The sequence below is a fragment of the Pochonia chlamydosporia genome, chromosome 1 (assembly GCF_001653235.2).
Source record: "Pochonia chlamydosporia 170 chromosome 1, whole genome shotgun sequence".
NCBI classification, from domain to species: Eukaryota; Fungi; Ascomycota; class Sordariomycetes; order Hypocreales; family Clavicipitaceae; genus Pochonia; species Pochonia chlamydosporia.
This window is the reverse complement of record NC_035790.1, coordinates 3,162,064-3,186,536: the sequence shown is the minus strand read 5'-3', so window position 1 is coordinate 3,186,536 and position 24,473 is coordinate 3,162,064. Positions and strand designations below refer to the sequence as shown.

Sequence of the window (24,473 nt, the reverse complement as noted above, 5' to 3'; positions counted from 1 at the left end):
GTGACGAAGTATAAATTTTGTTGCCGAACCGTTGTAAGACAGCACGAGGTTAAAACGGTCCATGTACATTGTATACGTGCAGGTTGGACATGAAGCCTCTTTTAAGATTGGCACGCAAATGTGGTGGTGCTAATTGGACCCTTGGAATCAATGCACGCGGATCGAGATGAGGTCGATTGTCGACGGATTGTGCAACCGCACCAGACAGTTGCAACGGTTGTGAACGGTGAGGTATGTGAGTACATGGTGTCTGGTCGCATTGCTTATGGATGCAAGCAACGGTTGATGAAATTTGATGCTCTACAAGTTGCATGTCTGCTCTACTCGTATTTACATGATACAATGATAAAATGCATGAGAGAGATGGAATCGTCAGATTCGGTTCGCTTCAACGGGCATGGTTCACTGTTGTGGCCAAGAATAGACTAGCGTCAGGCGGCAGTTTCGTTCAATTTGCCCAAGCGCCACGCGATCGCTGTAATGCAGCAAGACCAGACGAGACCAGACCAGAATGGACCAGTCAAGTTGACCCAAACAGGCCAGACAAGGACCAGTTGACATGACCACTCAAAATGCTCAACTTTGAAGGGCTGATGGGGATGAGGAACCTGGGCTGGGGCATCTTGAACTCTTCATCACCTTGCCGTCTGCACGCCCGTTTTGACCCTTTGCAACGCCCTCACGCCTCACCAGCAAATTGCAACACACCAGACACACACCAGACGTTCCTTTCCACTACAGCACATTCCATCTTGCGTCCTTTTCTGCTTCCAGTCCCAGACACGCGCTCATTGTCCCTGCTGGTCCGTGTCGCCGGCCCCCAGACACCAGACCAAAACTCAAACCCCAAGCCGACTGGAGGCTCCGAGGTCCAACATTGAAGGGGGTCATCGAAAGGTGCAAGTGGGCAGCAAGTCAAGTGGTTGGCTGAGGTCTCGCCATCTGCGTCTGTGTCTGTGTCTGTGTCTGTGTCTGTGTCTGTGTCTGTGTCTGTGTCTGTGTCTGTGTCTGTGTCTGTGTCTGCCATCCCCGACCAGATCAGACCAGACGATACAGGCCTCGACTGGACCGGCCTCGACTGCATTGCACTGCAGTTGCACCTCACGCAACCACAACCACATCCGCATCCGAGCCCCAGCAATTCATTAGCCACCACCATCAGCCTTTGCACCCGGATGCCATCGTACTCGCCTGCGCGCCGAGAATATCGGGCTGTTTGCCCGTGAACGCGACAAATGTATGTGTGTGTTTGTTTTCTTGATAACACTTCCCGTCCGTGTGCATGTGGCCCGCCCCGGGTTTTTAGTGTGCGATTTTGACTTTGCGCGCGTGCATGTCCCGCCAAAGTCTGCTCCAAGGGCCGACCATCACCCAAAGCTCATGGTGAAATGCTAATCATATTTCGCTCCCCAGGGCGTCCAGGTACTCTAGGTACGATCCGGACCGTCGGTCAAGATCGCCGAGAGACAGATCTCCAGACCGCTTCGACAGGTCCTCTCAGTATGGGGACAATGATCGTCGTCGATCCTCGGCAGAAGGCAGGTCAAATTCGTCTGGATTTCCACCTAACCGCGATGGATTCGGCGACTCATTACGGAGAGAACCCCCCAGGGGCCCCAAGGCTCTTGTCGACGCCCCGAGCGGTCCTAGAGGAGGTGGCTTCGTGGGCGACTTTCGCGGTCGAGGACGAGGCAGGGGCAGACCTTGGCCCTCGCGAGACGAAAGCAGAGATCGTGGGAGGGATCGCGACATAGATTACCGGGACCGCTATCGCGATGAGCGCAGTCGGGAGCGCGACCGTGATCGTGACCGCGAACGAGACCGGGACCGGGACCGGGAGAGAGATCGAGATTGGAGGGAATCGCGAGACTTCAGGGCCCGTCGCTCACCGCCTGGGCGTGGACGAACACCACCACGAGATTTTCGCGATAGAGACAGAGACGGCCCCCCACCAGATGCCGATAGATCTCGTCGGGGGTCTAGGGACGGCGGTCCTCCGTCTGCTGGCTCATCAAATTCAGACCCGCCGTTTGGCATGCCGCCATTCGGACGCGGTGGTGGGTTTATGCGTGGTGGGCGAGGGAGAGGAAGAGGTGACTGGCAACCCGACCGAGGACGTCCGGCACGAACACCTTACGATGATCGCGGCGACCGCTATCCCCGAAGTCGATCTCAGGAGGCTCGATGGGGTCGGGATCGGGATGACCGTGACCGTGGAGATAGATATCCACCAGATGCCGACATCATCAGGCGCGATCCCCGAGATGACCGCGAACGAAACGACCGTGATTTAATTCGCCCGAAGAAGGAAGGCCGACCGTCGATATCTCAAGAGCCGTCCACCCAAGGTCGAGACGTTTCTCCGCCTCCCGTTGCACCTTCAGCACCGGCATTCGGAACCGTTCCCAGTCGCACCGGGGGCGATGGTGCACCGGCGACCACAGCGACGACAACAACAAGTAATAGTGGCAAACTTCCTCCCTCAGCTCCGCGTGTTTTGTCTGATCGACCTGGTTCTGCTGGGAATGCTGCGCCAATGGACTCTTCGGCCACTGCGAGCGGTCCGATAAGGGCGGGAAGCCATGACAGTCCTTCTATTCCTGTGGGACCTCGAGCGCAGCAGCAAAGGCCTTCAAGCAAACAATGGATCAACCCGGATCTGAAGAAAGCTCCAGTGTCCCCCAAGATGATGAGGGCTCAGACATTCACACAATCAAGCTCGAACGCGCGACGGGAGAGTCGGGAAGCTGATCTCCTGCAACCGGACCAAAAGAGGCCTCGTAGTAGTGACTCTGACGCTGGCCCTCGCGAAGCCAGCTTCGACAATAGGGCCAGATCGAATCACAGTGCCGAGCCTGGCGAGATTACGGTCAAGTCTGAATCAGAGATATACTCGCCGCCAGCCGCAACTAGGGAGTCTGAATCTAAACATCCCGCCAAGGAGGACTATCCTACCACTGCTAATGGTACCGCGGCGAAGCACGAACCAGCTATCAAACGAGCTCGAAAACGTCCTGCGGTTGGTGTTGTGCGATTCGCGCTGCCCCCAAAGATTGCCCCGAGAGACCAAGATTCGGAGTCGGATGATGACGAGGATATGGCCGATTACTTTGATATGGAAATTGAAAAAACTGAAGCAGAACTCAGCAAGTTGCCCAAACCAAGTTTACCTACGGAAGTCCTCACACGATTTGCTGCTTTATCACATGGATCTATGGCACGAATATTAAACGAGAGCGAAGGTTTGAGGGACATTCTTGGCCCAGTTCCCGAGACACTTGATGTCGAAATGACCAAAGATCAAGATGTAACTGCACCAGTCAAGGATACAGATGCCGCGGGGGGGTCTAACGAGGGCGCCAAAGAACCTACGAAGGCGAAGTCTGAAGAAGCTCCCAAAACAGATGTCGTCGACTCGATGCCCGGTCCTGCAGCGAAAGTTGAAGAAATGGACATTGACCCTCCTCGAGCAGTATCCATGCCCGCCAGCGATGTTCAGTCAAAGGAAGCCAGCGCCAGCAAGCCATCTTCTCGCCCGGTATCCCGATCTGGTGCCTCAACGTCCGGTGCCTCCATTATTGCTCGCGACGGCGTGAAGCAACCGTCACAGCCGCCCGAATCGATTCCAGAAACCACCGAGATTGGCTCAAAGCCGCCCAGCACGCCATCGCAGATACCTGATGAAGACGACGAAACCGAATCCGAGGACGAGGCCTATTTGGACGTGGAGACAGTCCGTCGGTTCATGACAACGCCGCCTATCGACAGCTTGCCCGATTACAGTTGTGATTCTTGGGTCAAGGACAAGGACTTGCTGGCGACGTTTGACACAGAGCCTGTGATTGATGCATATGTCACGGAACACTTGGACAAGATTCATCTGCAGGAATCCACTGGGCAACAGCAGGCACGCCAAGCTTACGCGGACAATTATCTCCAGTATCTCGATTTCACCCTTTCCAACGACCCAGCTGCGGTGAAGAGCAGAGACAAGTTTTCCGTGGCAATTCCCATGATTGAACCTGTAGGCACAGTCACCCCGGAGCCCAAACCAGAAGGCCGCAGCACCGGCAGGAGGTTTGCCTCGGAGCGAGATTTGGAGCGGGTATTGCAGGCATCTATGCGGGAGGATGAAGAGAGAAAGGAGCGTGAGTTGCGGGCTCAAAAGGAGAAATACCGCAGCGAGAAGGAAGCAGTTATTCCTGAGATGCACTGGGATGCCGAAGAGAGGGCAAAGGCTCAATACACTGATCGATCTGGCTACACGCCTCAGGATCGCTTGGTCGCAGCTTGGCACGTCCTGCCACCCATCAACAACTTCACCGAGGAAGAAAACGAGCTATTTGAGAAGCGCTATCTGGAGAACCCGAAACAGTGGGGCAAGATTGCAGAGGTTATACCGCACCGTGACTTTGGCACTTGCATTCAATACTACTATCTAATGAAGAAGGACCTCAACTTGAAAGAGAAGCTCAAGAAGCAGCCTAAGCGGCGAAAGAAGGGCGGACGAGGCAAACAGAGATCGAGTGCTTTGGTTTCCGAACTTGGAAATGGCGATGAAGGAAACGAGGAGAATCAAGAGACTGGCGAGAACGGAGAGCGACGGAGACCACGCCGAGCTGCTGCCCCTACGTGGGGATTCGAGCAGCCGGCGACAGACAGCGAGAATGCTACACCAGCTGGGACTCCCGGACGACGGGGCGCTTCGGCAGCAGCTCGAGGAGAGCAGGGCGAAAAGGTGGACGGCAGAAGAGGTCGCAGACGTGCCAAGGACAAGGACAAAGACAAGGATAAAGACAAGGACAAGGACGCAAAGGCATCCAGGGCCAACCAATCCCTGTCCGTCACGCCTGGAGGTGGTTCTGGAAAGGGCAGGTCTCGGTCGAGTTCCAGGGTGCCAACTGATATTCCATCAGCGGCGGCGGCAGCAGCAGCAGCAGCAGCAGCAGGAGCAGTATTACCGGTGCCCCCGGAAGCCGGTCGCGTGCTGTCGGCTGGATTCGAGCAGAATGTGCCTCCTGGCATCCATCCGCCGTTCCCTATCCAGCAGCAGCAGCAACAGCAACAGCAACAACAGCAGGCGGCTGTTCCAGGCATGGAACGGGTCAAGGCAATGCCTCCATCTTCCATTTCAGAGGTCATGGCAGCTCCCTCGCTGCGGCCAGAACCACCTCCACCACCTCAGCCTGCCATGACGACGTTCAATGTTGCGCAGCCGCAGAACGAGCGCAAGGCTCCGGCGCAAGCCTCGAGTTACTGGAGTGTTTCTGAATCTAATGACTTCCCGCTCTTGTTAAGATCGTTTGGCTCTGACTGGACTGCAATTGCAGCTCACATGGGGTCCAAGACAGCAGTAATGGTAAGTTTTTGGACGGATGGATGGATGATGGATGGATCCCACACATGCAAGCACGTGTCGGGTGAAATGTTTTGTGTTTTTTTCGTGCGCGCGTTGATATACATTTTATATATTTGGTATGTGGTACAAAGGCTAACAACTCGGGCCCCCTCCGGCCACGCCCGCATACAGGTCAAGAATTACTTTATCCGTCAAAAGGACCAGGGCAAACCCGAATGGGAGACGATTGTGCAAGAATCCGATGGCAAGCGGGCCAGAGGAGAGAAGCGGCCCGATCCACCACAGCCCACAACTGGTGGACGAGGCAGGAGATATGACACCTCGTCTGCAGTTGGCTCGACCAGGCCATTGGCTGTGGCACCGGGCATGGAAATGCACAACGAGCCAGCCCAACCGAAGATGGAACCGGCAAGCCAACCTCCTCGATCCCAACCGTACTCTGGCTACGGTGTACCCATTGCCCAAGCGCCGACGACTCAGCAGCAGCAACAGCAGCAGCAGCAGCAGCAGCATCACCAACAACCTCCTCCTCCTCCGCCTCCACCGCAGCAGCAGCAGCTGGCCCAACCCGGACCCGGTCAACAGCAGCAGCCTCCTCTGGCTATTCAGCAGCACGCCGTGCCTCAGCCTGCTTCACAGGCAATGTCGCCTGGCCCCCGTCCAGCATTGCGTGCGCCCGTCCAAGCCTTTGGCTTCCCCGAGCAACAACAGCAACAACAACAGCAGCAGCAGCAGCAACGAGAGCGTGACGTTGCACAAGGCCACCAGCGGGTGCCGTTGCCACCCAAAGGCGGTGCCAACCAGGTTCCCGAACTTCGAGACCAGCGACCGTTGGCTGCCGCTCAGCCAATGCAACCAGCACATCCTGACTCCATGCTCGAGCGACAACAAAGAGAACGAGAACGCGAGCGCGAGCGTGAACGCGACCGGGACCGAGAAATGGCCGCCAGGCAAGCCGAACAACGACAGTCGATGCGGATGAACCCCGAGGCAGAGCTGGCGCAGCAGCGTCATTACGAACAACAGCAGCAGCAGCAGCAGCAGCAGCAGCACCATCAACAGCACCAACAACAGCAAGCGTATGGCCATCGACACCAGTCCAGCATTGGCCAGGGACCCCGAGGCGAACCATTGTCGCTGTCACGGCCGCCATCGCAGGAACCTTCTCGCTCTGTTGCCGGACAAGCATATCCACCGCCGATGCATCAGCAGCCGCCACCAGGTCACGCCGTTCGAGGCATCATGGATCATCCGTCTGCTGTGCAGTCTCCCCCTCTAGGCCCATCGTCTCGTCCAATGTCCTCCATGCAACAGCGGCCACCTCCAGGCCAGGCTCAGGAGCCGTATGGTCACGCACCGCCAGCGACTGCGGCCCCAAATGCATCGAGACCGCCGCCGCCGCCCGAACCTCGCAAGACTTCCAACATCATGTCTCTGTTAAACGACGATCCGCCACCGGCGTCGAAACGTGTCAGCGAGGTATCCAATGCACCGTCTGGCCCGTCGGCAACGCCTCCGCCCCAAGGAATGGGGAGACCACCACCTCCAGGACCTGCACCTCCTTCGCAGATGCGTCGCGAGCCAGAACCACAGTATTCTCCCTACGGACGAGCATCTGGTGGTGCTTCGGCCATGCCATCTCTAAAGCCCACATACGGAGGCTCGCCAAGTCAACCTCCTCTCATGGATGCTCCACGGTCTGGCATGAGAATGGCCAATGAGCCCATGCCTTCCGAGAGAGATCCTTACTACCGTGGGCACGCGCCGTATCAGCCCGGCCACCAGAGCGGAAACAACTCTCCTCAGACATCACATCGATACCCTCCCGCTCAGCAGCCGCAGCCACAATACCCCCCTCAAGGCGGCTATCCAACCTCGTACGGCCCGGGTTCACAGCCCCCTCCTCACGCCGCGTCTCCTCCCCCATACGGCGGCCACGGAGCCCCGTCTAGATCGCGAGAAGTTCCTCCCTCCGGCCGAGATAATGCCTGGCCACAGCAGGCTGCCGCAGCCAACGCGTGGCCAACTCAGCCGTCGAAATCATCCCAGGGCCCTCCACCCCAACAGCAATGGGCACCACCACACCCTTCATCGACACCGAAACCATCTACTCCTGCTCAGGCATGGGCGTCTGCCCCTCCCCCTCAGCACGTGGGCATGAGGGACGAGCGCGGTGCTCCGGTATACGCTGCCAGTTCGCAGCCACCCCAACACTCCATGCAAAGTCGATACCCACCACCAGGATCCCGTGCCCCGGAACCGGTGCCCTCGCCGGCACAGGGCTACGCTCGATACGCATCGACACCTGGTCCTGGGGTAAGAGATCCCAGAGAACCACCCCGTAGCTACACGCCGGGCTACGATGCTCGCGGTCCACCACCCGGAACGGGGTATCCTGCACCCGATCCAAGGGAGATGCAGATGCGGGATGCCAGGGACCCAAGAGATCCTAGAGACCCGAGAGACGTCATGGGTAGGGGGTTACGGCCGCACGAGTACGAGAGGCATCCCGATCAGTATAGGCGGTGAGATTGATTTGACTTGACTTTGATTTGATTTCATGTTGCGATATGTGTTGATAGTTTTTGTTCTTTCTTTTGTTCATGATGTGGGAAAATGATGTAAATGTAGTGGCGTCGGTAGTTTGGGATTTTGTATAGGTACAGTGAGGTTGAATAGGATGGGATTTGTGCATCTGCTGTGTCATGAAGTGTCTGATTTATGTTGTAGTCTGTAGATTCGTACTATCTACCTTTGCTCGTGGACAGTACGAAAGCATGTTTGATATACATCTACATCTACACCTTTGTCTCCCTCACCTGTCACTGTGAATCTTCGTACCCATCTCCATCTCCATCTCCCCTTCATCAATCAACCTCACCAGTCTCTCCATCTCACCCACATCCCCATTAACCTCCTCCCACCCCACGCCCACCACCTCCCCCACCTTCTCTATCCACCCCTTCAACTCATCCTCCCACACCCTCATCTTCTCAACTTCACCACTCAACCTTTGCTCATACTCGTCCTGACACGCCTCTACATACATGTCTGCAGTGTCTTGTGTCTGCACGCGCCGTCTGAGAATGCGGCCCGCGTGTCTGGTGATACTGTCTAGTGTTGCGTGCAGCATGGATAGTCGTACTTGTAGCCGGGTTTTGGTGCTGATGAGATGCGCGATGGTTGGGGACTGGGAGCGTCAGTCGTATGTAGACGTTTGTGATGGGGGACATACCAGTGGAAGAGGGTCTTTTGAAAGAGATGCACTGCTGGGGTGGTTGGGTAGTTTGTCCTGCCAGTTGAGGATTCGGTGGTGTTTGTCTGGTTTTGTTAGAGATGCGGCGTTGAGGTGGGAGACTTGCCTGTGGAGATGGATGAGGTTGAATCGTCGGTCAAGTCAATCTCATCTGCGGTGTGGAAGGACGTCCGTCTATGGGGGTGAGGCTGTGGAATTTGGGAACAGCCAGTCGTCCAGAGGCGGTACGTATCCGGCGATTTTCGACCATCTTCACCTGCCATCTGCATTCAGTTTATTTCTTCCAAAACTTGTAAATACTCACATGTATGTTTGTCGTAAACATCAGCAAAGATATCTGGTGTGAAATATCTCACACTACAGTCGTTCGTGAGGTCCGATACTCCCCATTTAGGCAAGTCACACCAATTCATAGCTTCATAACTCGGACGACATATCGAGAAGAATGCCGCTTTCTCTTTGTCATCGGAGGTATTTAGATCCCGCGATTCTAATTTTCTGAGCAGTAAGACACAGTCGCTGTCTGGTCTGCATTGGCTGTGATGCCGCTTCAGCCAGGTGTAAAGGGGTGTTTGTTCTGCATTACATCCGCACATGGTATTGTATGCAAAGAGGATGGAGTTTGTGAATTTCCAGTCTCGGAGTTTGCATCTGTGAGTGTCGTTGCAGGTTTGGTGTGCGCTGATTTGGACTTGTGTGGTATGGTGATGAGAGTTGCGATGTTGGAGGCTGCTGGGCTTTCGGGAATTCTCTTCGTCGGCTACCTGTCTTGACGCGTTTGAATGAACGTTTTCTCGCTTAAAAGTGTCTTGTGGCTCAATCTCAAGGTATGATGCCGGCACGACCTGCACATTCTGCACATTTACGGATCGTTGGGGCCCATGCTTGATAATGGCATTATCACCCGGCGACAGTGATACATCTATACTGTCAGTGTTTTGGTGTATTCTTCAGAGTCAGGCATACCTGAAGTGTCGCTCTGCACGGAGCACGATGTGAAGAAGGTGTCATCCGAGGCTATAATGTTAGTCGTCGTCAAACAATGGTAAGAAGACGCACTTTCTTGCTTTGAGGGCTCTTGTTCTTGCGCCATGGTTATATTTCCCCATTCATCGACTGATTGCCGCAGCACCGTTTGCCTCGTCGACGGTAGGAAAGCGAATCGTGTAAGAAGTTGCGAATAGAGACGCGTGCGGCGGCCCAAGATTGGGAGAGCATGGTTGTGTTACTGATTGGAAAGAAATTGAATGGTAGTGAGTTGATATATGACGTTTATCAGATTGGCAAGGTGCAGTGAAGGGAGTTGGTTTGTTTGTTTACTTACAAATGGTAGAACCGGGCGACGAGCAGCTGATGGATTTGTTGGCGGCTGGCGGCTGGCATTGGCGGCTGGCAGGTGATGTTGGAATTTCACACCAGACATAGGTGAATTGAGTTTGTAAATATCACAAATACAATGAGCGTAGTTATGTCCATCTACGTATTGGGGATGCACATCAATGGTGCTGTCATTATGATGGTCACTCAATACAAGTGTATCACGATCATTCGAGTCTCTACGACTGAGGCATTAGTTTCTTATAAAACTCAAACTATCCTCTGCATTTGTCGTAACGCATGACTCGGTGCGTGAGCTGCAGTCGGATGGAACTCGATTGTAAGTCTACCATGGCAAACATCTCAGTATTCAAAAGCAAGGCAACCTGGCTGCATTCGTGCAAAGCCCAATCAACGCCTTTCACCATTTTACCGCAAGGCAAACTGCGACACGAAAATAAGCAAATTTCGTACAAATCAGCCGTGTCAACCTTGTTACCATTTCCTAATTCGGATGTCGTGACAGCCTCACGCATAGCCCCCCGCATACGAGTAATACGAGGCAGTGCCATACTTATACTAACCATCCGCACTCTTAATCTCGTCTCTCCAATTTCCTTTCAAATACCATACTCAAACTATTCCTTCTTTTAAATACAGCGCAAAATGCCCTACGCAGCAGGAGAAGTCATCCTCAAAGCTTACGTCATAGACGGCCACGACGCCCCAAACCGCTGCGAAACATGTGATAAGGCGCTTCCGACGGAGGATGATCGGCGCAAGCACATGAAGAAGACGAACCATCACAAGTGTCCTCTTTGCGATGAGTACGTGCCTATTGGGGGGTATTACGGGCACTGCTGCGCGAAGCATGGGCATGAGAGGTGGAATGATCACCAAGTTAGTTGGCAGGATAAGATGGACCTTGAAGAGGCGCAGCCTTGGGTGACTGAGTCTCGGCTGTGAGGGTATTTGTGAAAGACATGCGGATGGGTTGAAGATCTGGATTGTGCTTGTGGGTGGCGTTGGGAGATGAAAGCTTGAAGAGTGCAGGCAAGAGGTCCTGGGCTTGGGCGTGAAGGTTGGACGCGGAAGATTTTAAGTAGACTGTCTTGAATACGGTTTGGGCTACAAGGTTCATTTACAATAACTGAGTTATAAGTTGTTGACCTCGTTTACATATCCAAAAGAACATCAACCAGAGAACGCGTTCAAAGAATACATCTAAACCAAAGGCGTGAGTCTCTCAACGGTCATTTCACATAGATTGAGAGTTGGCAGAAAAACTCATAAGGCGCCTTTCTGTGACCTGGTGTTCATAAGCAGAGCGTCTTGCACCACTCGCACCAGCACAATCATCACTCATTAACATAAGAGGAGCAAGAGCAACCAATGCAACACAACGCACCTTAAATCTCGAGGGCAAGGTCCCCCCAGCATAAGACAGCTTCCCCTTTTAGGTTGCTCACAGCTCTACGGACATCCCTCACTCAAGCCACTTGCCAGACCTTTTTGCTAGCAAATGTACTACTTGCCACACCTCTGCTTGCCACACCTCTGCTTGCCACACCTTTTTGTGTGTAAATCTACTAGATGCTATGCTCTTACTTGCCACGCTCTTTTGTGTGTAGATTTACTAGATGCCACACCTCTGCTTGCCACGCTCTTTTGGTAGCAAATATACTACTTGCTACGCTCCTAATTGCCACGCTCTTTTATATGTAGATTTACTAGATGCCACGCTTCTAATTGCCACGCTCTTTTATGTGTAGATTTACCAGATGCTATACTTCTGCTTGCCACACTATTTTGCTAGCAAATCTACCACTTGCCACGCTTCTGCTTGCTACGCTCTTTTGTGTGTAAATCTACTACTTGCCACACTCCTGCTTGCCACACCTTTTTGCTTGCGGATTTACCACAAAGCGAACCGCAATCCAACTTACCCACTATGAAGACCGCTTCATAGATATACATAAAGCGTCCCAGCGAAATGTTGATTCCAAGCTTCTTGGCACTCAAAAGGGTAGCTGATCCCAAGGCAACCCCTGAGGAGGGCGCCTCTCCAAGTCTGCTTAGGCGAGGAATGGCTTCCAATTGGCTTGCCTTCGGTACAAACTCTCATCTGTTCTGGATGCCTCGTCTTGTAAGGTGACGTCTTCGATGCTTATAGATACTTCTGTGCCCAGCGCGGCATCGCCTTTGTCGAGGAATTCCGTGGCCGTGAGTCCCTTGACCAACGGTTTGTTCATGTTCATCTGGGGGAGGCTCTGTGGCCTGCCGTGCATCTGCATTCTCTTCGCCGGGGCTGGACCCTTGATCCGGATTGAATGTCTCTTCTTCGTCGAAGGAATCTGGTGAGCGTCTTGTGCCTTGCCTGGCATCTTGAGCAAGGCTACGCAAGTCCTTATACCTCTAGCTCTGGCCCTGGCCCCTTGATCGCTTCGGGCCTGCCATCATGCTCCTGATCCATATCCATGTCCATGGGTGAGTCTCTCCCCATGCGCCTTTGGCTGCGAGAGAACATTCGTAGCTCATGAAGCGTCGAGCGTTCGTGCAAAGCCACTACCTCAGCTTGCTTAGGGAACGATAGCTGTGACAAACTCCACCGTGTGGCTGCCTCTATGAACTCCGTGTTCATAAACCTGGGGAACCCACGGCAGGTGAACGTATCAAGGGCTCCGATGATGTTGTTTAGGTCCCTGAGCTGAACATGGTACATGCCGCCGTCACCCTCGACCTCAGCCATCTCTGGGCGTTTGATCCTCTGCGCAAGCCAGTCAAGAAAGGCTAGAAGGGTCGGCACAACGTCACCCCCACTGATACCTTGCACACACTGAGCCAGTGTCGCGCTGATAGGCTCAGTCTGAGGACAAGCAACGCGCTCTCTTAGAGCTTCTATTTCAGGAATATTCCGGGCGGTTAGGGCCATTACCCATGGTCGCCTGTCGTCGGTACGGCAGATAACAGCACACTGAATAGCAGTGGCTAGAAATGATGGGTTCCCCTGCCAGAGGGGGTGGCATACCAAGGTAGATATGGCATTGCTGGCTCCTTGGGTGGGAGCAACGAGCTGGGCAACAATTTTCTCCACTTGTCCAAGACTATTATCGGGTTCGGGACTGTCATCGTGTTTGGGGCTTATAGAACCCTGAAATATAAGCTTGTATCTTGGTGACACGAGGGCACAAGGCGAACAATGCATTGTGTTGTAGCATGCCGTCCAAAGCTTAGCCATAAACTTGACCCGAGAAGTACTTCGAAGGTCGTCATGTAGCTGTGACATCTCCCATGCGTTACGCAGTGATGCTTCATCTTCTCTCGTCCAAAGCTCATCAAATATTGGCCTTGGAGGGCCAACAAGGCGCTCAACGGTCCCAATGTCGTCGTCGCCTTCATCCATTGGTGCACTGTGTTTCTTGAGAAACTCTCTGCTTGAAGCAATAGCTTCGTCAAAAAATTCACCTGCCTTGTCTTTGGCTTTCTGCAGCCTTTGAGACATCTTTAAAGGTCCGGGCATTTTGAAATCTCGTCGATAAAATGGGTGGTGCTAGGCAACTAGGAATAGAATGAAAGAAATCAAATGGGGAGAATAAGAGGAACATTGAGAAAGGAGGAACGATAAGCAGGCACCAGGCAGTATAAAAATTAAAGCGACGGGCCTGACAGCTGTCACCAGCCGACTGACAATTGGCAGCTGCAACTTGACCAGACAAGAGCAGCTCAGAGCAGCTTGAGACCAGCACGACACTTCATGTTGACGGACAATTCCAACTTGAGGCGGTTTGGCGTGTTCAGTGCTGGCACAAGAGCCTGTGTATCTATAGCAACTTGGTCTTCTACGTTGCCCAAGTTCAAGGGCGTACCTTGCAAGAGTCGTTATGAGGCTGAGGGCAAGGAAAATGCTGTCTCTACCAACGGAGCCGCCATCGTTCATGTGACATGGAGATTACCGCACGACAGTCACTGTACACACAGAAGTTAGGTTTAAACCTCGGGAGATAATTTACATGTAAACAGCTTCCTCTTTCGAGTCCTCACAGCTTGCCACGGACCTCCCTCACGCACCGCGAACCAACACATCAAGACGGTTACACAAGACCAGCCACACAGCGAACCGCAATCTAACTTACCCACCAGGTAAAGACCACTCCGTAGATATACATAAAGCGTCCCCCGCGAAATGTTGGTTCCAGACTTCTTCAGCTTTTCAGCTGGGGCCTGGTTGCTCTCCCGCCCTTGGTGTCCGCAGCGGCACTTTGACGTCGTCGGCCGAAACTCGCCTCCATCACGGTTAGGGGTACGATATGGCGAAACTAGAGGCCTGGGTCCTTTTCCTCGTCGTCCACGGCATAGCTGCCAGGGGTATCGACGACATTGACCCTTGCATTCGCAGCTGCTACCTCGATATAATAAGCAAAACCTTTGGGTGTACGGGCAGCCCTAACCGAGTCGCATCATGTGGTTGTGAGGGCGTGGAGCGGCACTTCTTCAACTCTCCTCTTACGGAATGTACTGAGAAGAACTGCGGCGTTGGGCTTGACAACCTTCCCAAGGCTTTGACTTCTGAGAGTAGTTGTAAGGAGTCTTTTGCGGAGGATCGTTCGTCAATCAGTAGCTCTCCGACGGTGGCGATTATGCCGCAGCCAACTTTGACCAGCTCAACCAGCTTAAGCTCAAGTACGAGCAATATTCCATTGCGTTTTGATCCAGCTTGTGATGAGTTTCCAACGGTATTCTAATCAGTCTTTAGCCCGTGTAGTCGAAACTACAAGTAGTTGGTCGGTCAGTACGTCTCGCGTTACGGTCAGTACTTCAGTTAGCAGCACATCTCGCACCAATGTTGAACGCAGTACGCAGTCTTCCGTTTCGATCAGCACGCAAACCAGTGCTCTGACAAGTACATCGACTAGTACTCCGTCTACAACCGTCTCAACAAGCAATGTACAAACTAGCGAGTCAAACAGTCTATCGAGCAGTCCTTCTGTTAGCACTGTAAATAACATGGATGTTACTCCTACGAGCAACCCATCGCCAGGTAGCTCAGGTGGTCCAACTTTGTCACCGGCTGTGCCCGCGGCTATTGTCGTCGCCATTGCGGTGTTGATCGGCATATTCATACTCGTGATATGGTGGTATCGGCGGCACCGGTGCAAAGTGATATCGCCGGAAAGCAATGATACATCAACGCCAGAGATGAAGGACATCAAGCCAGTTCTTCGGAAATCCCACGAACTACTTGGTGAGTATTTGTCTGTCGATGTACTGAAGGCGAAGGCTGACAAGAGATAGGCTCGACGTTGATGCCTCGAGAAATGGAGTCAAATAGCCGACAGGAGCTTCAGGCTACAGAGCAGAATGGAGGTATTGTTGAGATGGATTCAGAAGCTCCGCGAGCCAACGCAGAAATAGTCCCGGAACCAAGTCAATCGGATTCACCCGGTGCGTCACGAACACCTTCACCCGAGAACGGAGGCAGCTAGGAGTCAATTGGGGTAGTATAACTAGGCCAGGGGGTGGGGAGAGAATAGAAACAACTTCTATGGAGAAAGAACAGTGCGCAACATCGGAAGGTGCCAATTTGCTGGCAGTTGCTCATGTGAACGGCAGGTCGACGTACGTTGACTTCCGAGGCCAAGAGAGAAAGCAAGCATATTGAAAGATGAGATTTGTTCATACTAAGGTATCCTCAGATACTGCACTCCCTGAGATTTGTTCCATTCCTCTTCATACCACACTCATAATGTGTGTCTGGATGAGACTTATAAGCAAAATAGACCGAGAAGCCTTCACATACGACCACAGCCGCATGCAAAATCTGGATCCCGTCCGATCTCCGAGCGATAATCATGCGAGCGCCGGATTAGTAGTTGGGTCGGTGACGACCAGCGAATACCTGGTGTTGTATGTTTTTTAATTTTTGGTCTTTTTGGCGATTTTAGTCCCTTATATCGTCGCTAGTGCGCCGGCTATATTTTGTGTGATCCGACTGTGGACCGTGCCGAGAGACCGCCCCGCTTGGCGGCTGCACCTCAAACCATCCATTAACCATCACGTGATCCCTTTCAACGTCGAAATTTTGGGACGATGGGAACATTGTAACTCAAGCCAGTAACGCATACATATTGTCCAATTTAATATTCCGTTTTTATCGCCACATTCCTCAGTATGGCAGGGACGGATTCGCCATGTCGGATCCTAGTCATGGCCTCTGGCTTCGGCTCCAACTTCCAGGCTCTCATAGACGCAACATCCACAGATGCCCTCAAAAATAGCCGCATCATTTCTCTCATCACCAACCGAAAAAACGCACACGCAACTGCCCGAGCAGACAAAGCAGGTATGTTTTCCCACCATACACATGCATTAAACACAAAACTTATCCAAAACAGGCATCCCCTGGGAATACTTCAACCTAGTCAGCGGCGGGTTCTTGCAAAAGGGAGAAACAGACCAGCAGAAAGTAACAGAGGGCCGGCAAAGATACGACGCGGCATTAGCAGCGAAGATTCTATCACCGGGCAAGGAATTGCCGGAGCTGATTGTCCTCGCTGGCTGGATGCATGTCTTCTCAAAAGCTTTCCTGGAACCTATTGAGAAGGCGGGCGTGCGGATAATCAACCTCCATCCGGCACTACCTGGTAAGTTTTGTCAGAGGATGGCTATAGGTATGGCTACTTACGTTGCATAGGGGAGTTTGATGGAGCTGGGGCGATTGAGCGCGCTTTTGAGGAGTTGAAGGCTGGAAGAATAACGCGCACTGGTATTATGGCGCACTATGTGATTGCGGAGGTGGATAGGGGGACGCCTATTCTGGTGAAGGAGATTGAGTGGAATGGAGAGGAGTTGGAAGAGTTGAAGGAGAGGATACATTCTCATGAGCATAAGTTGATTGTGGATGCGACGGCCAAGGTGGCCAGGGAGATTGTGGAGGGAAGGGGGAAAGGAAGCGAGAGGTCACAAAATCCGTGAGCTAGGTAAATGATGCAAAATAATGGTTATGAGATTCATGTACCTCTACGGCTTGGGGTGGTGGTGGTGTTGGTGTGATATGAGTTTATACCGGGAGGCTTTCTTCCTGGTAGCACCAACGAACAAAGCTTACGTGTCTGAGGTGCACACAAGGCACAAGTCCTTCCGATGGTTGGATAGATCGTCAGCCATACGAGCACTGCTTCACAGTAGCGTTCCATCATCTGACGACGGTGTGGACAGGAGTCAGATTCGTCATAACCTCAGGCATGGAGGCTTCGAATTCGACAACGACTGAACCACTCAATTCGGCTAGCTAACACGCGGCTCTTAGTCTGCTCGATCACGACACTGGGATCCCACGGAATTGGCTTCCCGAGACAACCTTTGCATTCTGAATTTCAAAATATCGACGCTCAATAAAACAAACTTTGTCGCACAAGAGATCCGGCTGGCAAGACGGAACAAGTTCCAAACGGGATGTCGGCCATCTCACATCTAGCACCTGGCCCCATGAAATATCTCCCTAGCACCAACACCAGCACCAGCACCAACACCAGCACACTCAACTCTTTTCAAAATAACAGCACACGTTGATAATGAAACAAGCACGCAATCTGCTAGTCAGCCTCCAAAACTCCACGACTAGTCAACGCACTCCCCACCACGTGAGAAATCCTTGAATCCAGAGACTCTGCAAGCAGTGCCGCTGGGTCGATTATCCGGAGAGTTCTTGTCGCCATCATCGCAGTCCGGGGAGCCAGACTTCCCACTGACCTTGCAGGCCGTCCCGAGCGGCCTGTTGTCCGGCTTCGTTGCCTTGGTAGCCTTATTGCTGTCAAAGCAAGCAAACCCACCAACACCGCCCTTACGACCACCGAATTTGCAGAGAGTTCCGACTTTCCTGTTATCCGGGGAATTTTCATCGCCGTCCTCACATTCCAAGGCGCCTGTAAATCCGACCTTTCCACTGACCTTGCAGTCAGTTCCGGGGGGCCTAACGTCGGTCGTCGGAAGCTTTGTAGTGTGCATTAGCATGCGAAGTTGATTGAGTGCGTGGCTATTATCTTACTTGACGGGGTTCCAGGTTGAAGTTTGGCGAAGGGGCTGCGATGCCGACTCCGGCCACGGCGAAGACAAAGAATGTGGAGTACTTCATTTTGTTTGGTGGTAATGTTGCTGATTTTGGAGCCAGGGTTGGTGCAGAGGCTTCAGGGCTGATATGATGAAATTGGAATGTTGAGTCTTATTCTTCTCCGATGTGGGTAGAGAAGAGAAAAGAGGTTATTCATGTGGTGTAAGCTGAGATATATATAATGAAGTGGAATTGAAACTCTGTTGCTAAAAGTACTTTATTCATAGCCATGCTGCGTAAAGCAAGTTGTTTCGCGTAAAGTCGCTGCGGTCAGTTGCATTGCCAGAGAGGCTAGAGTCATTTTGCCAGGGAAATAAAAGATCGTCTCCTTGAAAGGTGGAAAAGCAAGCTGGTCCTCTTTCAGGCAGCGTACATTCGGGTTAAACGCCAAGGACACCAGTTTCATACTTGGGTGACTGACTCGTGAATTCTGTAATTCATGCCTCATCGCAGGGTTCTTGACTATTGGACGCAACGAGCCGGTTCTCCCGCTAAGCCTTGGGCTTGGCGATGGTAGCAGGGCTGACGAGCAAGAATCGTTTCCGTCATGCTAGATTCGCTTGTTAGTCATGTTATACGCTAGGAATGTGCTGGGTGTACAAGCGTTATGCGCACCCACGATACCACCAAGATCAAATAACTCCGTGGACATATCCTGACTTTCCTGAGCCGTATATATCGTCCGCAAATTGTGAAACAAAGGACGCGCCGCACAGGTTGCCGGGCGGTGTTGACTGAATGGTTGGCTGGTATAGAGACAGGCCGCTCCATCTCCCCAGGATTTATCGCATCTTGGGAAGACGTCGTGGTTATGGACCGTAGTGGACTTGCCTGGTATTGCGTTTCAGTTTCAACCGAAATGTTTATACAGCTTCACAACACCCTCGTACAATGGTGAAAGGCAGCGAGTGGCATCGCCAGTTTAGCCTGTCTCATCAAAGGCATCGGCACTTCAAGATCCCAGACTCTGTGACAGTTGCTGTAACTTCTCGTCGTTTTCCGTCTCGTCTACAACCTTCTGCATCACCGCAGCGCGCTCCTCATCCTTATGCTGTACAATCTCCTCGCGGCTCGGTGGCAAGCTTTCATTATGCAAGTCAGCCTTTCTAGCATCGTCAAAGGAATGAATAGCGGTTTGTATTTCCTCGGCACCGAGCATCAGCGTACCCGCAGGCAGTCGACCGCCAGACGCAGTCTTAAGCTCGCTGACTTTCTCTGCATCTTCGCGTAGAACGCGGAACACGCGAGACATTCGTCCAATGGCCAAAATTTTATTCTTAATGGCCTTGCGTTTGAACTCTATCGAGTCGGGATCGTCGAGGCTAACAGAAACGAGCGGCGACACTGACCTCAGGGAAGCAGGTGAAGGAGTCTCGTCCTTCAGTTCCTCCTCTGAGCAAGTGTTCAGAATGGCCATTAACATATCCGTCATCTTCTCACCCACAAACGGCAGCGACCATGAAAACGCGTCCATAAAGTTAGCCAACCGAAACGGGTGCGGCACGCAGTTAAACTGGCGAATGTTTAAAACATTGTCCCCGTACTTGAGGATAGCAGCCTTATTGTTATAGTAGTCAATATAGTTGGGTGCTGAGAAAATAGTTATAAGACTAGGGAAACCAGTGGCTTGGGTTTTGCGATACATTCTATACCCGGCATCCTGGGCCTCGTGGGCGCGAATAATGCTGAGCAAGTTATTCCTTTTGAGAAAAGCGCAGGCAGCAGGATACGAGAAACTATACGAACAGCCGCGGACACGGTTGTGGAGGAAGTAATCGTTCGTCTTTTCCTGGCCGAAGTCTTGGACGGGGTCAGCCCACAGAACGTCACACATGAGGCCCTGTGTTGGCGGCTCTCTAAACCGATCGATCTTATGTTTGAGTCCACGTTAGCATGGTATATGTGCAGTCAGATGAGACGGGGCAGGACAAGGCACACACGTTTCTCAAGTCATCAAGGGTGTGGAGTTGGGGACTAAGACCACCATGAATACACAAGAATTGCTGGTTCATGACGGCCGCCAAAGGTAAGCTGCAGAATGATTCCATGCATGCTTCGTAGACGGCTTCGGAGTATTTATGTCTGCACTCCAGCTTAAAAGTGAAATAGTCGGTCAATTGACGGCATTCGTGGTTGCCGCGGAGGAGCCAGATCGACTTAGGGTAACAGATCTTGAGCGACCATAGATACAGAACACACTCGATACTAAAATAACCACGATCAACGTAGTCGCCAAGGAATAGGTAGCGAGTCTGGTCTGGATCGCCGCCGACCTCGAAGAGCCTTAGTAGGTCGTAGTATTGGCCGTGGACGTCACCACACACGGTGACAGGGGCTTCTATTTCGAGAAGGGTAGGCTCAGCGTGTAACACCTCGGTACCTTTCCGCAGGATGAAGAGAGCCTGCTCTTCAGTCAAGCGGCCCTCGTGATAAAGGTGCTGCCTGAGGAAATTGATATCTGGCTTGGACTTGGACTTGTCGGAGTAGAATTGCTCCTCCGTGGGAGTGAATATGGCGGGGGCCTGGACGTCTGGGTTGAATTTGGGTTAGGATAGGCAAAACAATTGTTGATTAGTGCTTTTATGTCACTCACCCTTGCAGACTCGCTCCATGGTGCTAACTGTGGTGCCATCCTCCATGGTATAGATTGTCAAGTCGATGTCTGGGGCCTTCTTCTTTCTACGGAGGGCGCGAATGGTGTTGTCCACTGGCTGGTGACGCCGGTCCTCGAAGGCGGAGTCCATGGCCGCGATTGTAAGAGAATAGGATCAAGAGTATTCAAGAATCTATCATAAGAGCCAGAAGTTGGATCAATTACTTTTTGATCACTAAGACGACCTGATGCAGACCAAATCACAAGAGAATGATACATAGGGAGCGGGAGGCCCTGGCTAACTTGAACATTGAACAACAGGCTGTTGTGCCTGAGGCTCCCACATGCGGTTTGGGCATGCATCTGCAGGCTGGGCTGTTGCCTAGTTTTAGCGTTGATGTTCCCATTGTGCGTTTACCAGCCCTGACAAGAATGGGGGTGCTTGTGGTATTTGATGGAAGTCGGGAATGTCTTCTCTAGATGGATTTATGAAATGTTTGAGATACCCAGACGACCCGTGCGCCGTGTTTATGAGGCTATCTGTGGCTGTGCAATGCTGGCTGGGGCTTCAATGTTGGGGCTCTCTACAGAGTACGGAGTACTTGACAGTGTGAGGTAAAAGATACCTAGGTAATTGACACCAAGTCATCTCAACATATTTTGGAATAGGACGCGGTATACGATGCCTTTTACTTGTTGAAAACTTTCGACCCCCGACTGTAGTTGAAGTATCGCACCGAAGAGTTGGCCGGCTGTGGTTGGCAAGGACACCAGACTATCAATAGTTAATCTTGGCGGAACCTGATATATGTAGCTGGTGGCGCTATCCCAAACCCGCAAAGCTCGGGCTGCCAGCGTAAGAAGACTGTGTTGAGCCTCTCACGATGGAAAAGAGAGGTGTCGTGACTCTGTGTTGGCTTTTTATTAAAGTTGGGATTGTACAGTAGTTGAGCAGCTAATAATATTCATGCTGGAATCTGATCAATGTCAAACATTGAACACTAGTTCCGGTGGCCCACTGCGTGCCGAGCCGCCCTAGACCTGAAGTGCTGGCTTTAGCGCCCGGCCGACCTGAATCTGCAGCTAGCAACCTCAACTTTCATGTTCCAACCAGACATTCATGTGAACATAAATGTTTCAACGCTGTCCATCGTCTCCTTAGGCGCCGCTCACGACTTCGCACTGCCATGCCATAAACGGCACGTAACTTGCGTTTGGTTAATGTCTCATCCTACTCTTTTACTTGCTGCCGTCTATGAGTTGATGACAGGCCTAAGATTCTGCGCTGATTATGTCTCACCGGTTAGAATGAGTCGACCTTCCTGAAGCATCCATGTAAATCGGCGTCCTTAATGTGGCAGCTGAGAAACTAGGGCTGTCCGTCGAGAGATCTTGGCGACGCTTACTCTGGGCTTTCTAGTGCACTCTGAACGTCCCCTCCCCTGTCGATTTGACGAATGATGGAGAGTTGAACCGTTCATCACGAAGCACATCTCGACAGTGGACTCGGCAGGGCTCGATAACTTGTGCCTGCTCCAACCAGCGAGGGCACAGCAGCCGCAGGTAATCCCAGGGTTCGCCTAGCTGAATCATAGGTTAGAAAGGCCTTGCTGTGTTTGAAGGATTCTGGTCGTGGTTGAAGTGTAGCTAGCGTACTTTCAAGTCAAGACCTTGTAGAACCGGAAATACCATTCACGTTGATGCAGCCCACCAGAGGCACAGAAGCTTGGACCGTTGTATTTGATACAGCCGAAGGATTTTCAGCACAAAGTGCGTACCCCAGCGGGAAAAGGAGAGCGTCCTCGATAACTTCGAGTGGCTGCATGGCCATGGACTCTCATAGCCTGGGGATGAGGATGTGAGGGAATCCGACCTTGACTGCCCAAGGGCAAACTCGAAAAAATTGGCTGGGTGACTGGCAGCTTTGGCAGGGTCCGAATTATTACATGTATCAAGTTCTTCCTGCAAGACTACTCCGTGCAACAAGGCTATTTCAACCAACAGCAGCTGAGGATTTGGCGCCCGGGTCACTTGGGTGTGTTGCACAACCGGCCATTGGGCCTTGAATTGCCCTGTCAGCCTCAGGAGTCAGGAATAAGGATGATTGCCATCCACCATCCCAAAGAAACAGTGCGACTTGTCCTCCTCTTTCTCTCCTCCTCACCTTGACCTCATTATTCCATCCGCACGTCTACTGCAGTGTATTCCACAGTACACGAGCATGTGAAGCATCCTCCTGGGGTCCTTTACATCAAAGCAAATATTGCAGGCCATGCTTCAAGTACAGACCTGTGTACGCAATCACTGGGTACGCTGATGTTTCACATCTCACAGACATGACGGCGATCAAAGAGGATGTCTTTGGAAGTACTGGATGAATGGCCTCCATATTCTCATCCAACTTCTACTCGAAAGGCCAAGCAAGATGACGAGGAATTCTCAGCCATGAAGAGAGGTGTCGTATGGCTGCCCGCTCTCCCCGAGGCATCGATATTGAGTTGATCTCTTTCCGGACATGACGGCGAAGTTGCGGGCAACAAAGCTCAAGAAGCAACTGTTCTTTCCTATCCGAGCCACGTTGATATCAGAAATCACCCGAGGCACACCGAAAACACAACATCCCTGAGGTTTATGCCCATACGCTCCCATCATGGAACCGCTCCAGACGACCAAGGACACGGGGTGCAGCGCCACGAGCATATTGAAGCGGAAGTTGCCTCTCCACATCTAACGAAGATCAGATACAACATAGTTGCCTCCAGCGACTTACTAGTACATAGGGGCTTTGCCACGCCAGCCCCTTTTAGAATCGTCTGGCTTGGTTGAACAATCTGCCGGTGGTCCGGCTCCCTTGTCTGAGGCCAAATCAAATAGATTATACCCTCCTTTACGGTCTGCCGCTGTAAACTACCAGACGGTAATGTGGCGTTAGAAACTCAGGACACCGGCCCCGGCGCTGCACAAGGAAATTGCCCGGTCGACATAATCAGGTCACCCCCCACCATTACTAGAGGCGTGACTGACGAGGCTGTTGTTCCGCAACCAAGCTCTTCTGCAAAGGGGCATATGAACCGGCCATCCCCAGTCTTGTGAATTGGCGCGACGTTATGGCTGAGTATTGTATGAGAAGACGCCTCTGACTGGCTGCTGAATGTCTCGATACAAGCAAACTTGTTGGCATACGTGCAAGGGAACAACTGCGGGATGAAAGACTAGCACACGGCAAAAGCACGGTGAAGAGTCCCTACCATGATCCCCTGTTCCGGGAAGACTGCGTGTCCTCCAACGTCGATTTTTAGTCGAGTTCTGTCGTACAACGATGACTACTAGCCACTGTCCGGCAGCCCAAGGTTCTTGGCGATGAGAATAGTACGAGGGGCAAGACCACCTAGCTAAAGGGCTAGGGAGATGCCTGTTAATTTGGTAATGTTGGTTGCGTTTTCTCTTGGCAAACGCGTGCACTGTGACGGGCACAATATATGAGCAGGTAGGCTTCGCCGTGGTATAGAGTGTATGTAATAGAACAACTAAAGCTAAGGAGGGAAGAAGAAACGAGGTACAGGCGGGTGCAATCGCCTCCTTTTACACCCATGTGATGCCCATTCACTGATCCCCTGCTTGCAATAGTGAATGTATGTTGCAGTGACCGTTTGTTGTGAATGTTGCCCTTGAATGCATGCAGTGATCGCAGTCGGTGAATGTCGGGGTGGTCACATGAGGCGGAACGTGACATGAATTAGCATTGCTATGATTGGTCGGTGCGGGGCTATAATAAGTCCGCGCCCCACAACGAAATTCGAGGGTACTAATCATCTGAAAGTCAATATTTGATAGTCCATCT

The 24,473-nt window shown here is 52.2% G+C and overlaps 7 protein-coding genes across 7 annotated transcripts; 3 read left to right on the top strand and 4 right to left on the bottom strand.

Moving 5' to 3' along the window:
• Nucleotides 1–1,175: 1,175 nt before the first annotated feature.
• On the top strand, nt 1,176–7,888 carry VFPPC_17365 (Myb-like DNA-binding protein; the record flags this gene model as incomplete). The annotated part of the gene is made up of 3 exons (XM_022429079.1): nt 1,176–1,183; nt 1,414–5,359; nt 5,531–7,888. 3 exons carry the CDS (start codon nt 1,176–1,178, stop codon nt 7,886–7,888), a joined length of 6,312 nt encoding a protein of 2,103 aa, XP_022285904.1.
• A 518-nt stretch (nt 7,889–8,406) lies between these two features.
• On the top strand, nt 8,407–9,388 carry VFPPC_17366 (hypothetical protein; the record flags this gene model as incomplete). The annotated part of the gene is made up of 3 exons (XM_018292983.2): nt 8,407–8,873; nt 8,944–9,065; nt 9,126–9,388. The coding sequence occupies 3 exons, from the start codon at nt 8,407–8,409 to the stop codon at nt 9,386–9,388; spliced, it is 852 nt and encodes a 283-aa protein (XP_018149065.2).
• A 2,619-nt stretch (nt 9,389–12,007) lies between these two features.
• Nucleotides 12,008–12,316, bottom strand: VFPPC_12901 (hypothetical protein; the record flags this gene model as incomplete). Its single annotated transcript, XM_018290678.1, has 1 exon — nt 12,008–12,316. One exon carries the CDS (start codon nt 12,314–12,316, stop codon nt 12,008–12,010), a length of 309 nt encoding a protein of 102 aa, XP_018149064.1.
• Nucleotides 12,317–12,339: 23 nt separating this feature from the next.
• Nucleotides 12,340–13,452, bottom strand: VFPPC_12900 (hypothetical protein; the record flags this gene model as incomplete). The annotated part of the gene is made up of 1 exon (XM_018290677.1): nt 12,340–13,452. One exon carries the CDS (start codon nt 13,450–13,452, stop codon nt 12,340–12,342), a length of 1,113 nt encoding a protein of 370 aa, XP_018149063.1.
• A 2,684-nt stretch (nt 13,453–16,136) lies between these two features.
• Nucleotides 16,137–16,904, top strand: VFPPC_00807 (phosphoribosylglycinamide formyltransferase; the record flags this gene model as incomplete). The annotated part of the gene is made up of 3 exons (XM_018280754.2): nt 16,137–16,272; nt 16,325–16,573; nt 16,624–16,904. The coding sequence occupies 3 exons, from the start codon at nt 16,137–16,139 to the stop codon at nt 16,902–16,904; spliced, it is 666 nt and encodes a 221-aa protein (XP_018149062.2).
• A 645-nt stretch (nt 16,905–17,549) lies between these two features.
• VFPPC_15229 (hypothetical protein) lies at nt 17,550–18,063 on the bottom strand (the record flags this gene model as incomplete). Its single annotated transcript, XM_018292982.1, has 2 exons — nt 17,550–17,921; nt 17,977–18,063. 2 exons carry the CDS (start codon nt 18,061–18,063, stop codon nt 17,550–17,552), a joined length of 459 nt encoding a protein of 152 aa, XP_018149061.1.
• Nucleotides 18,064–18,991: 928 nt separating this feature from the next.
• Nucleotides 18,992–20,783, bottom strand: VFPPC_00806 (serine/threonine-protein phosphatase 2B catalytic subunit; the record flags this gene model as incomplete). The annotated part of the gene is made up of 3 exons (XM_018280753.1): nt 18,992–19,909; nt 19,980–20,569; nt 20,633–20,783. The coding sequence occupies 3 exons, from the start codon at nt 20,781–20,783 to the stop codon at nt 18,992–18,994; spliced, it is 1,659 nt and encodes a 552-aa protein (XP_018149060.1).
• Nucleotides 20,784–24,473: the final 3,690 nt, after the last annotated feature.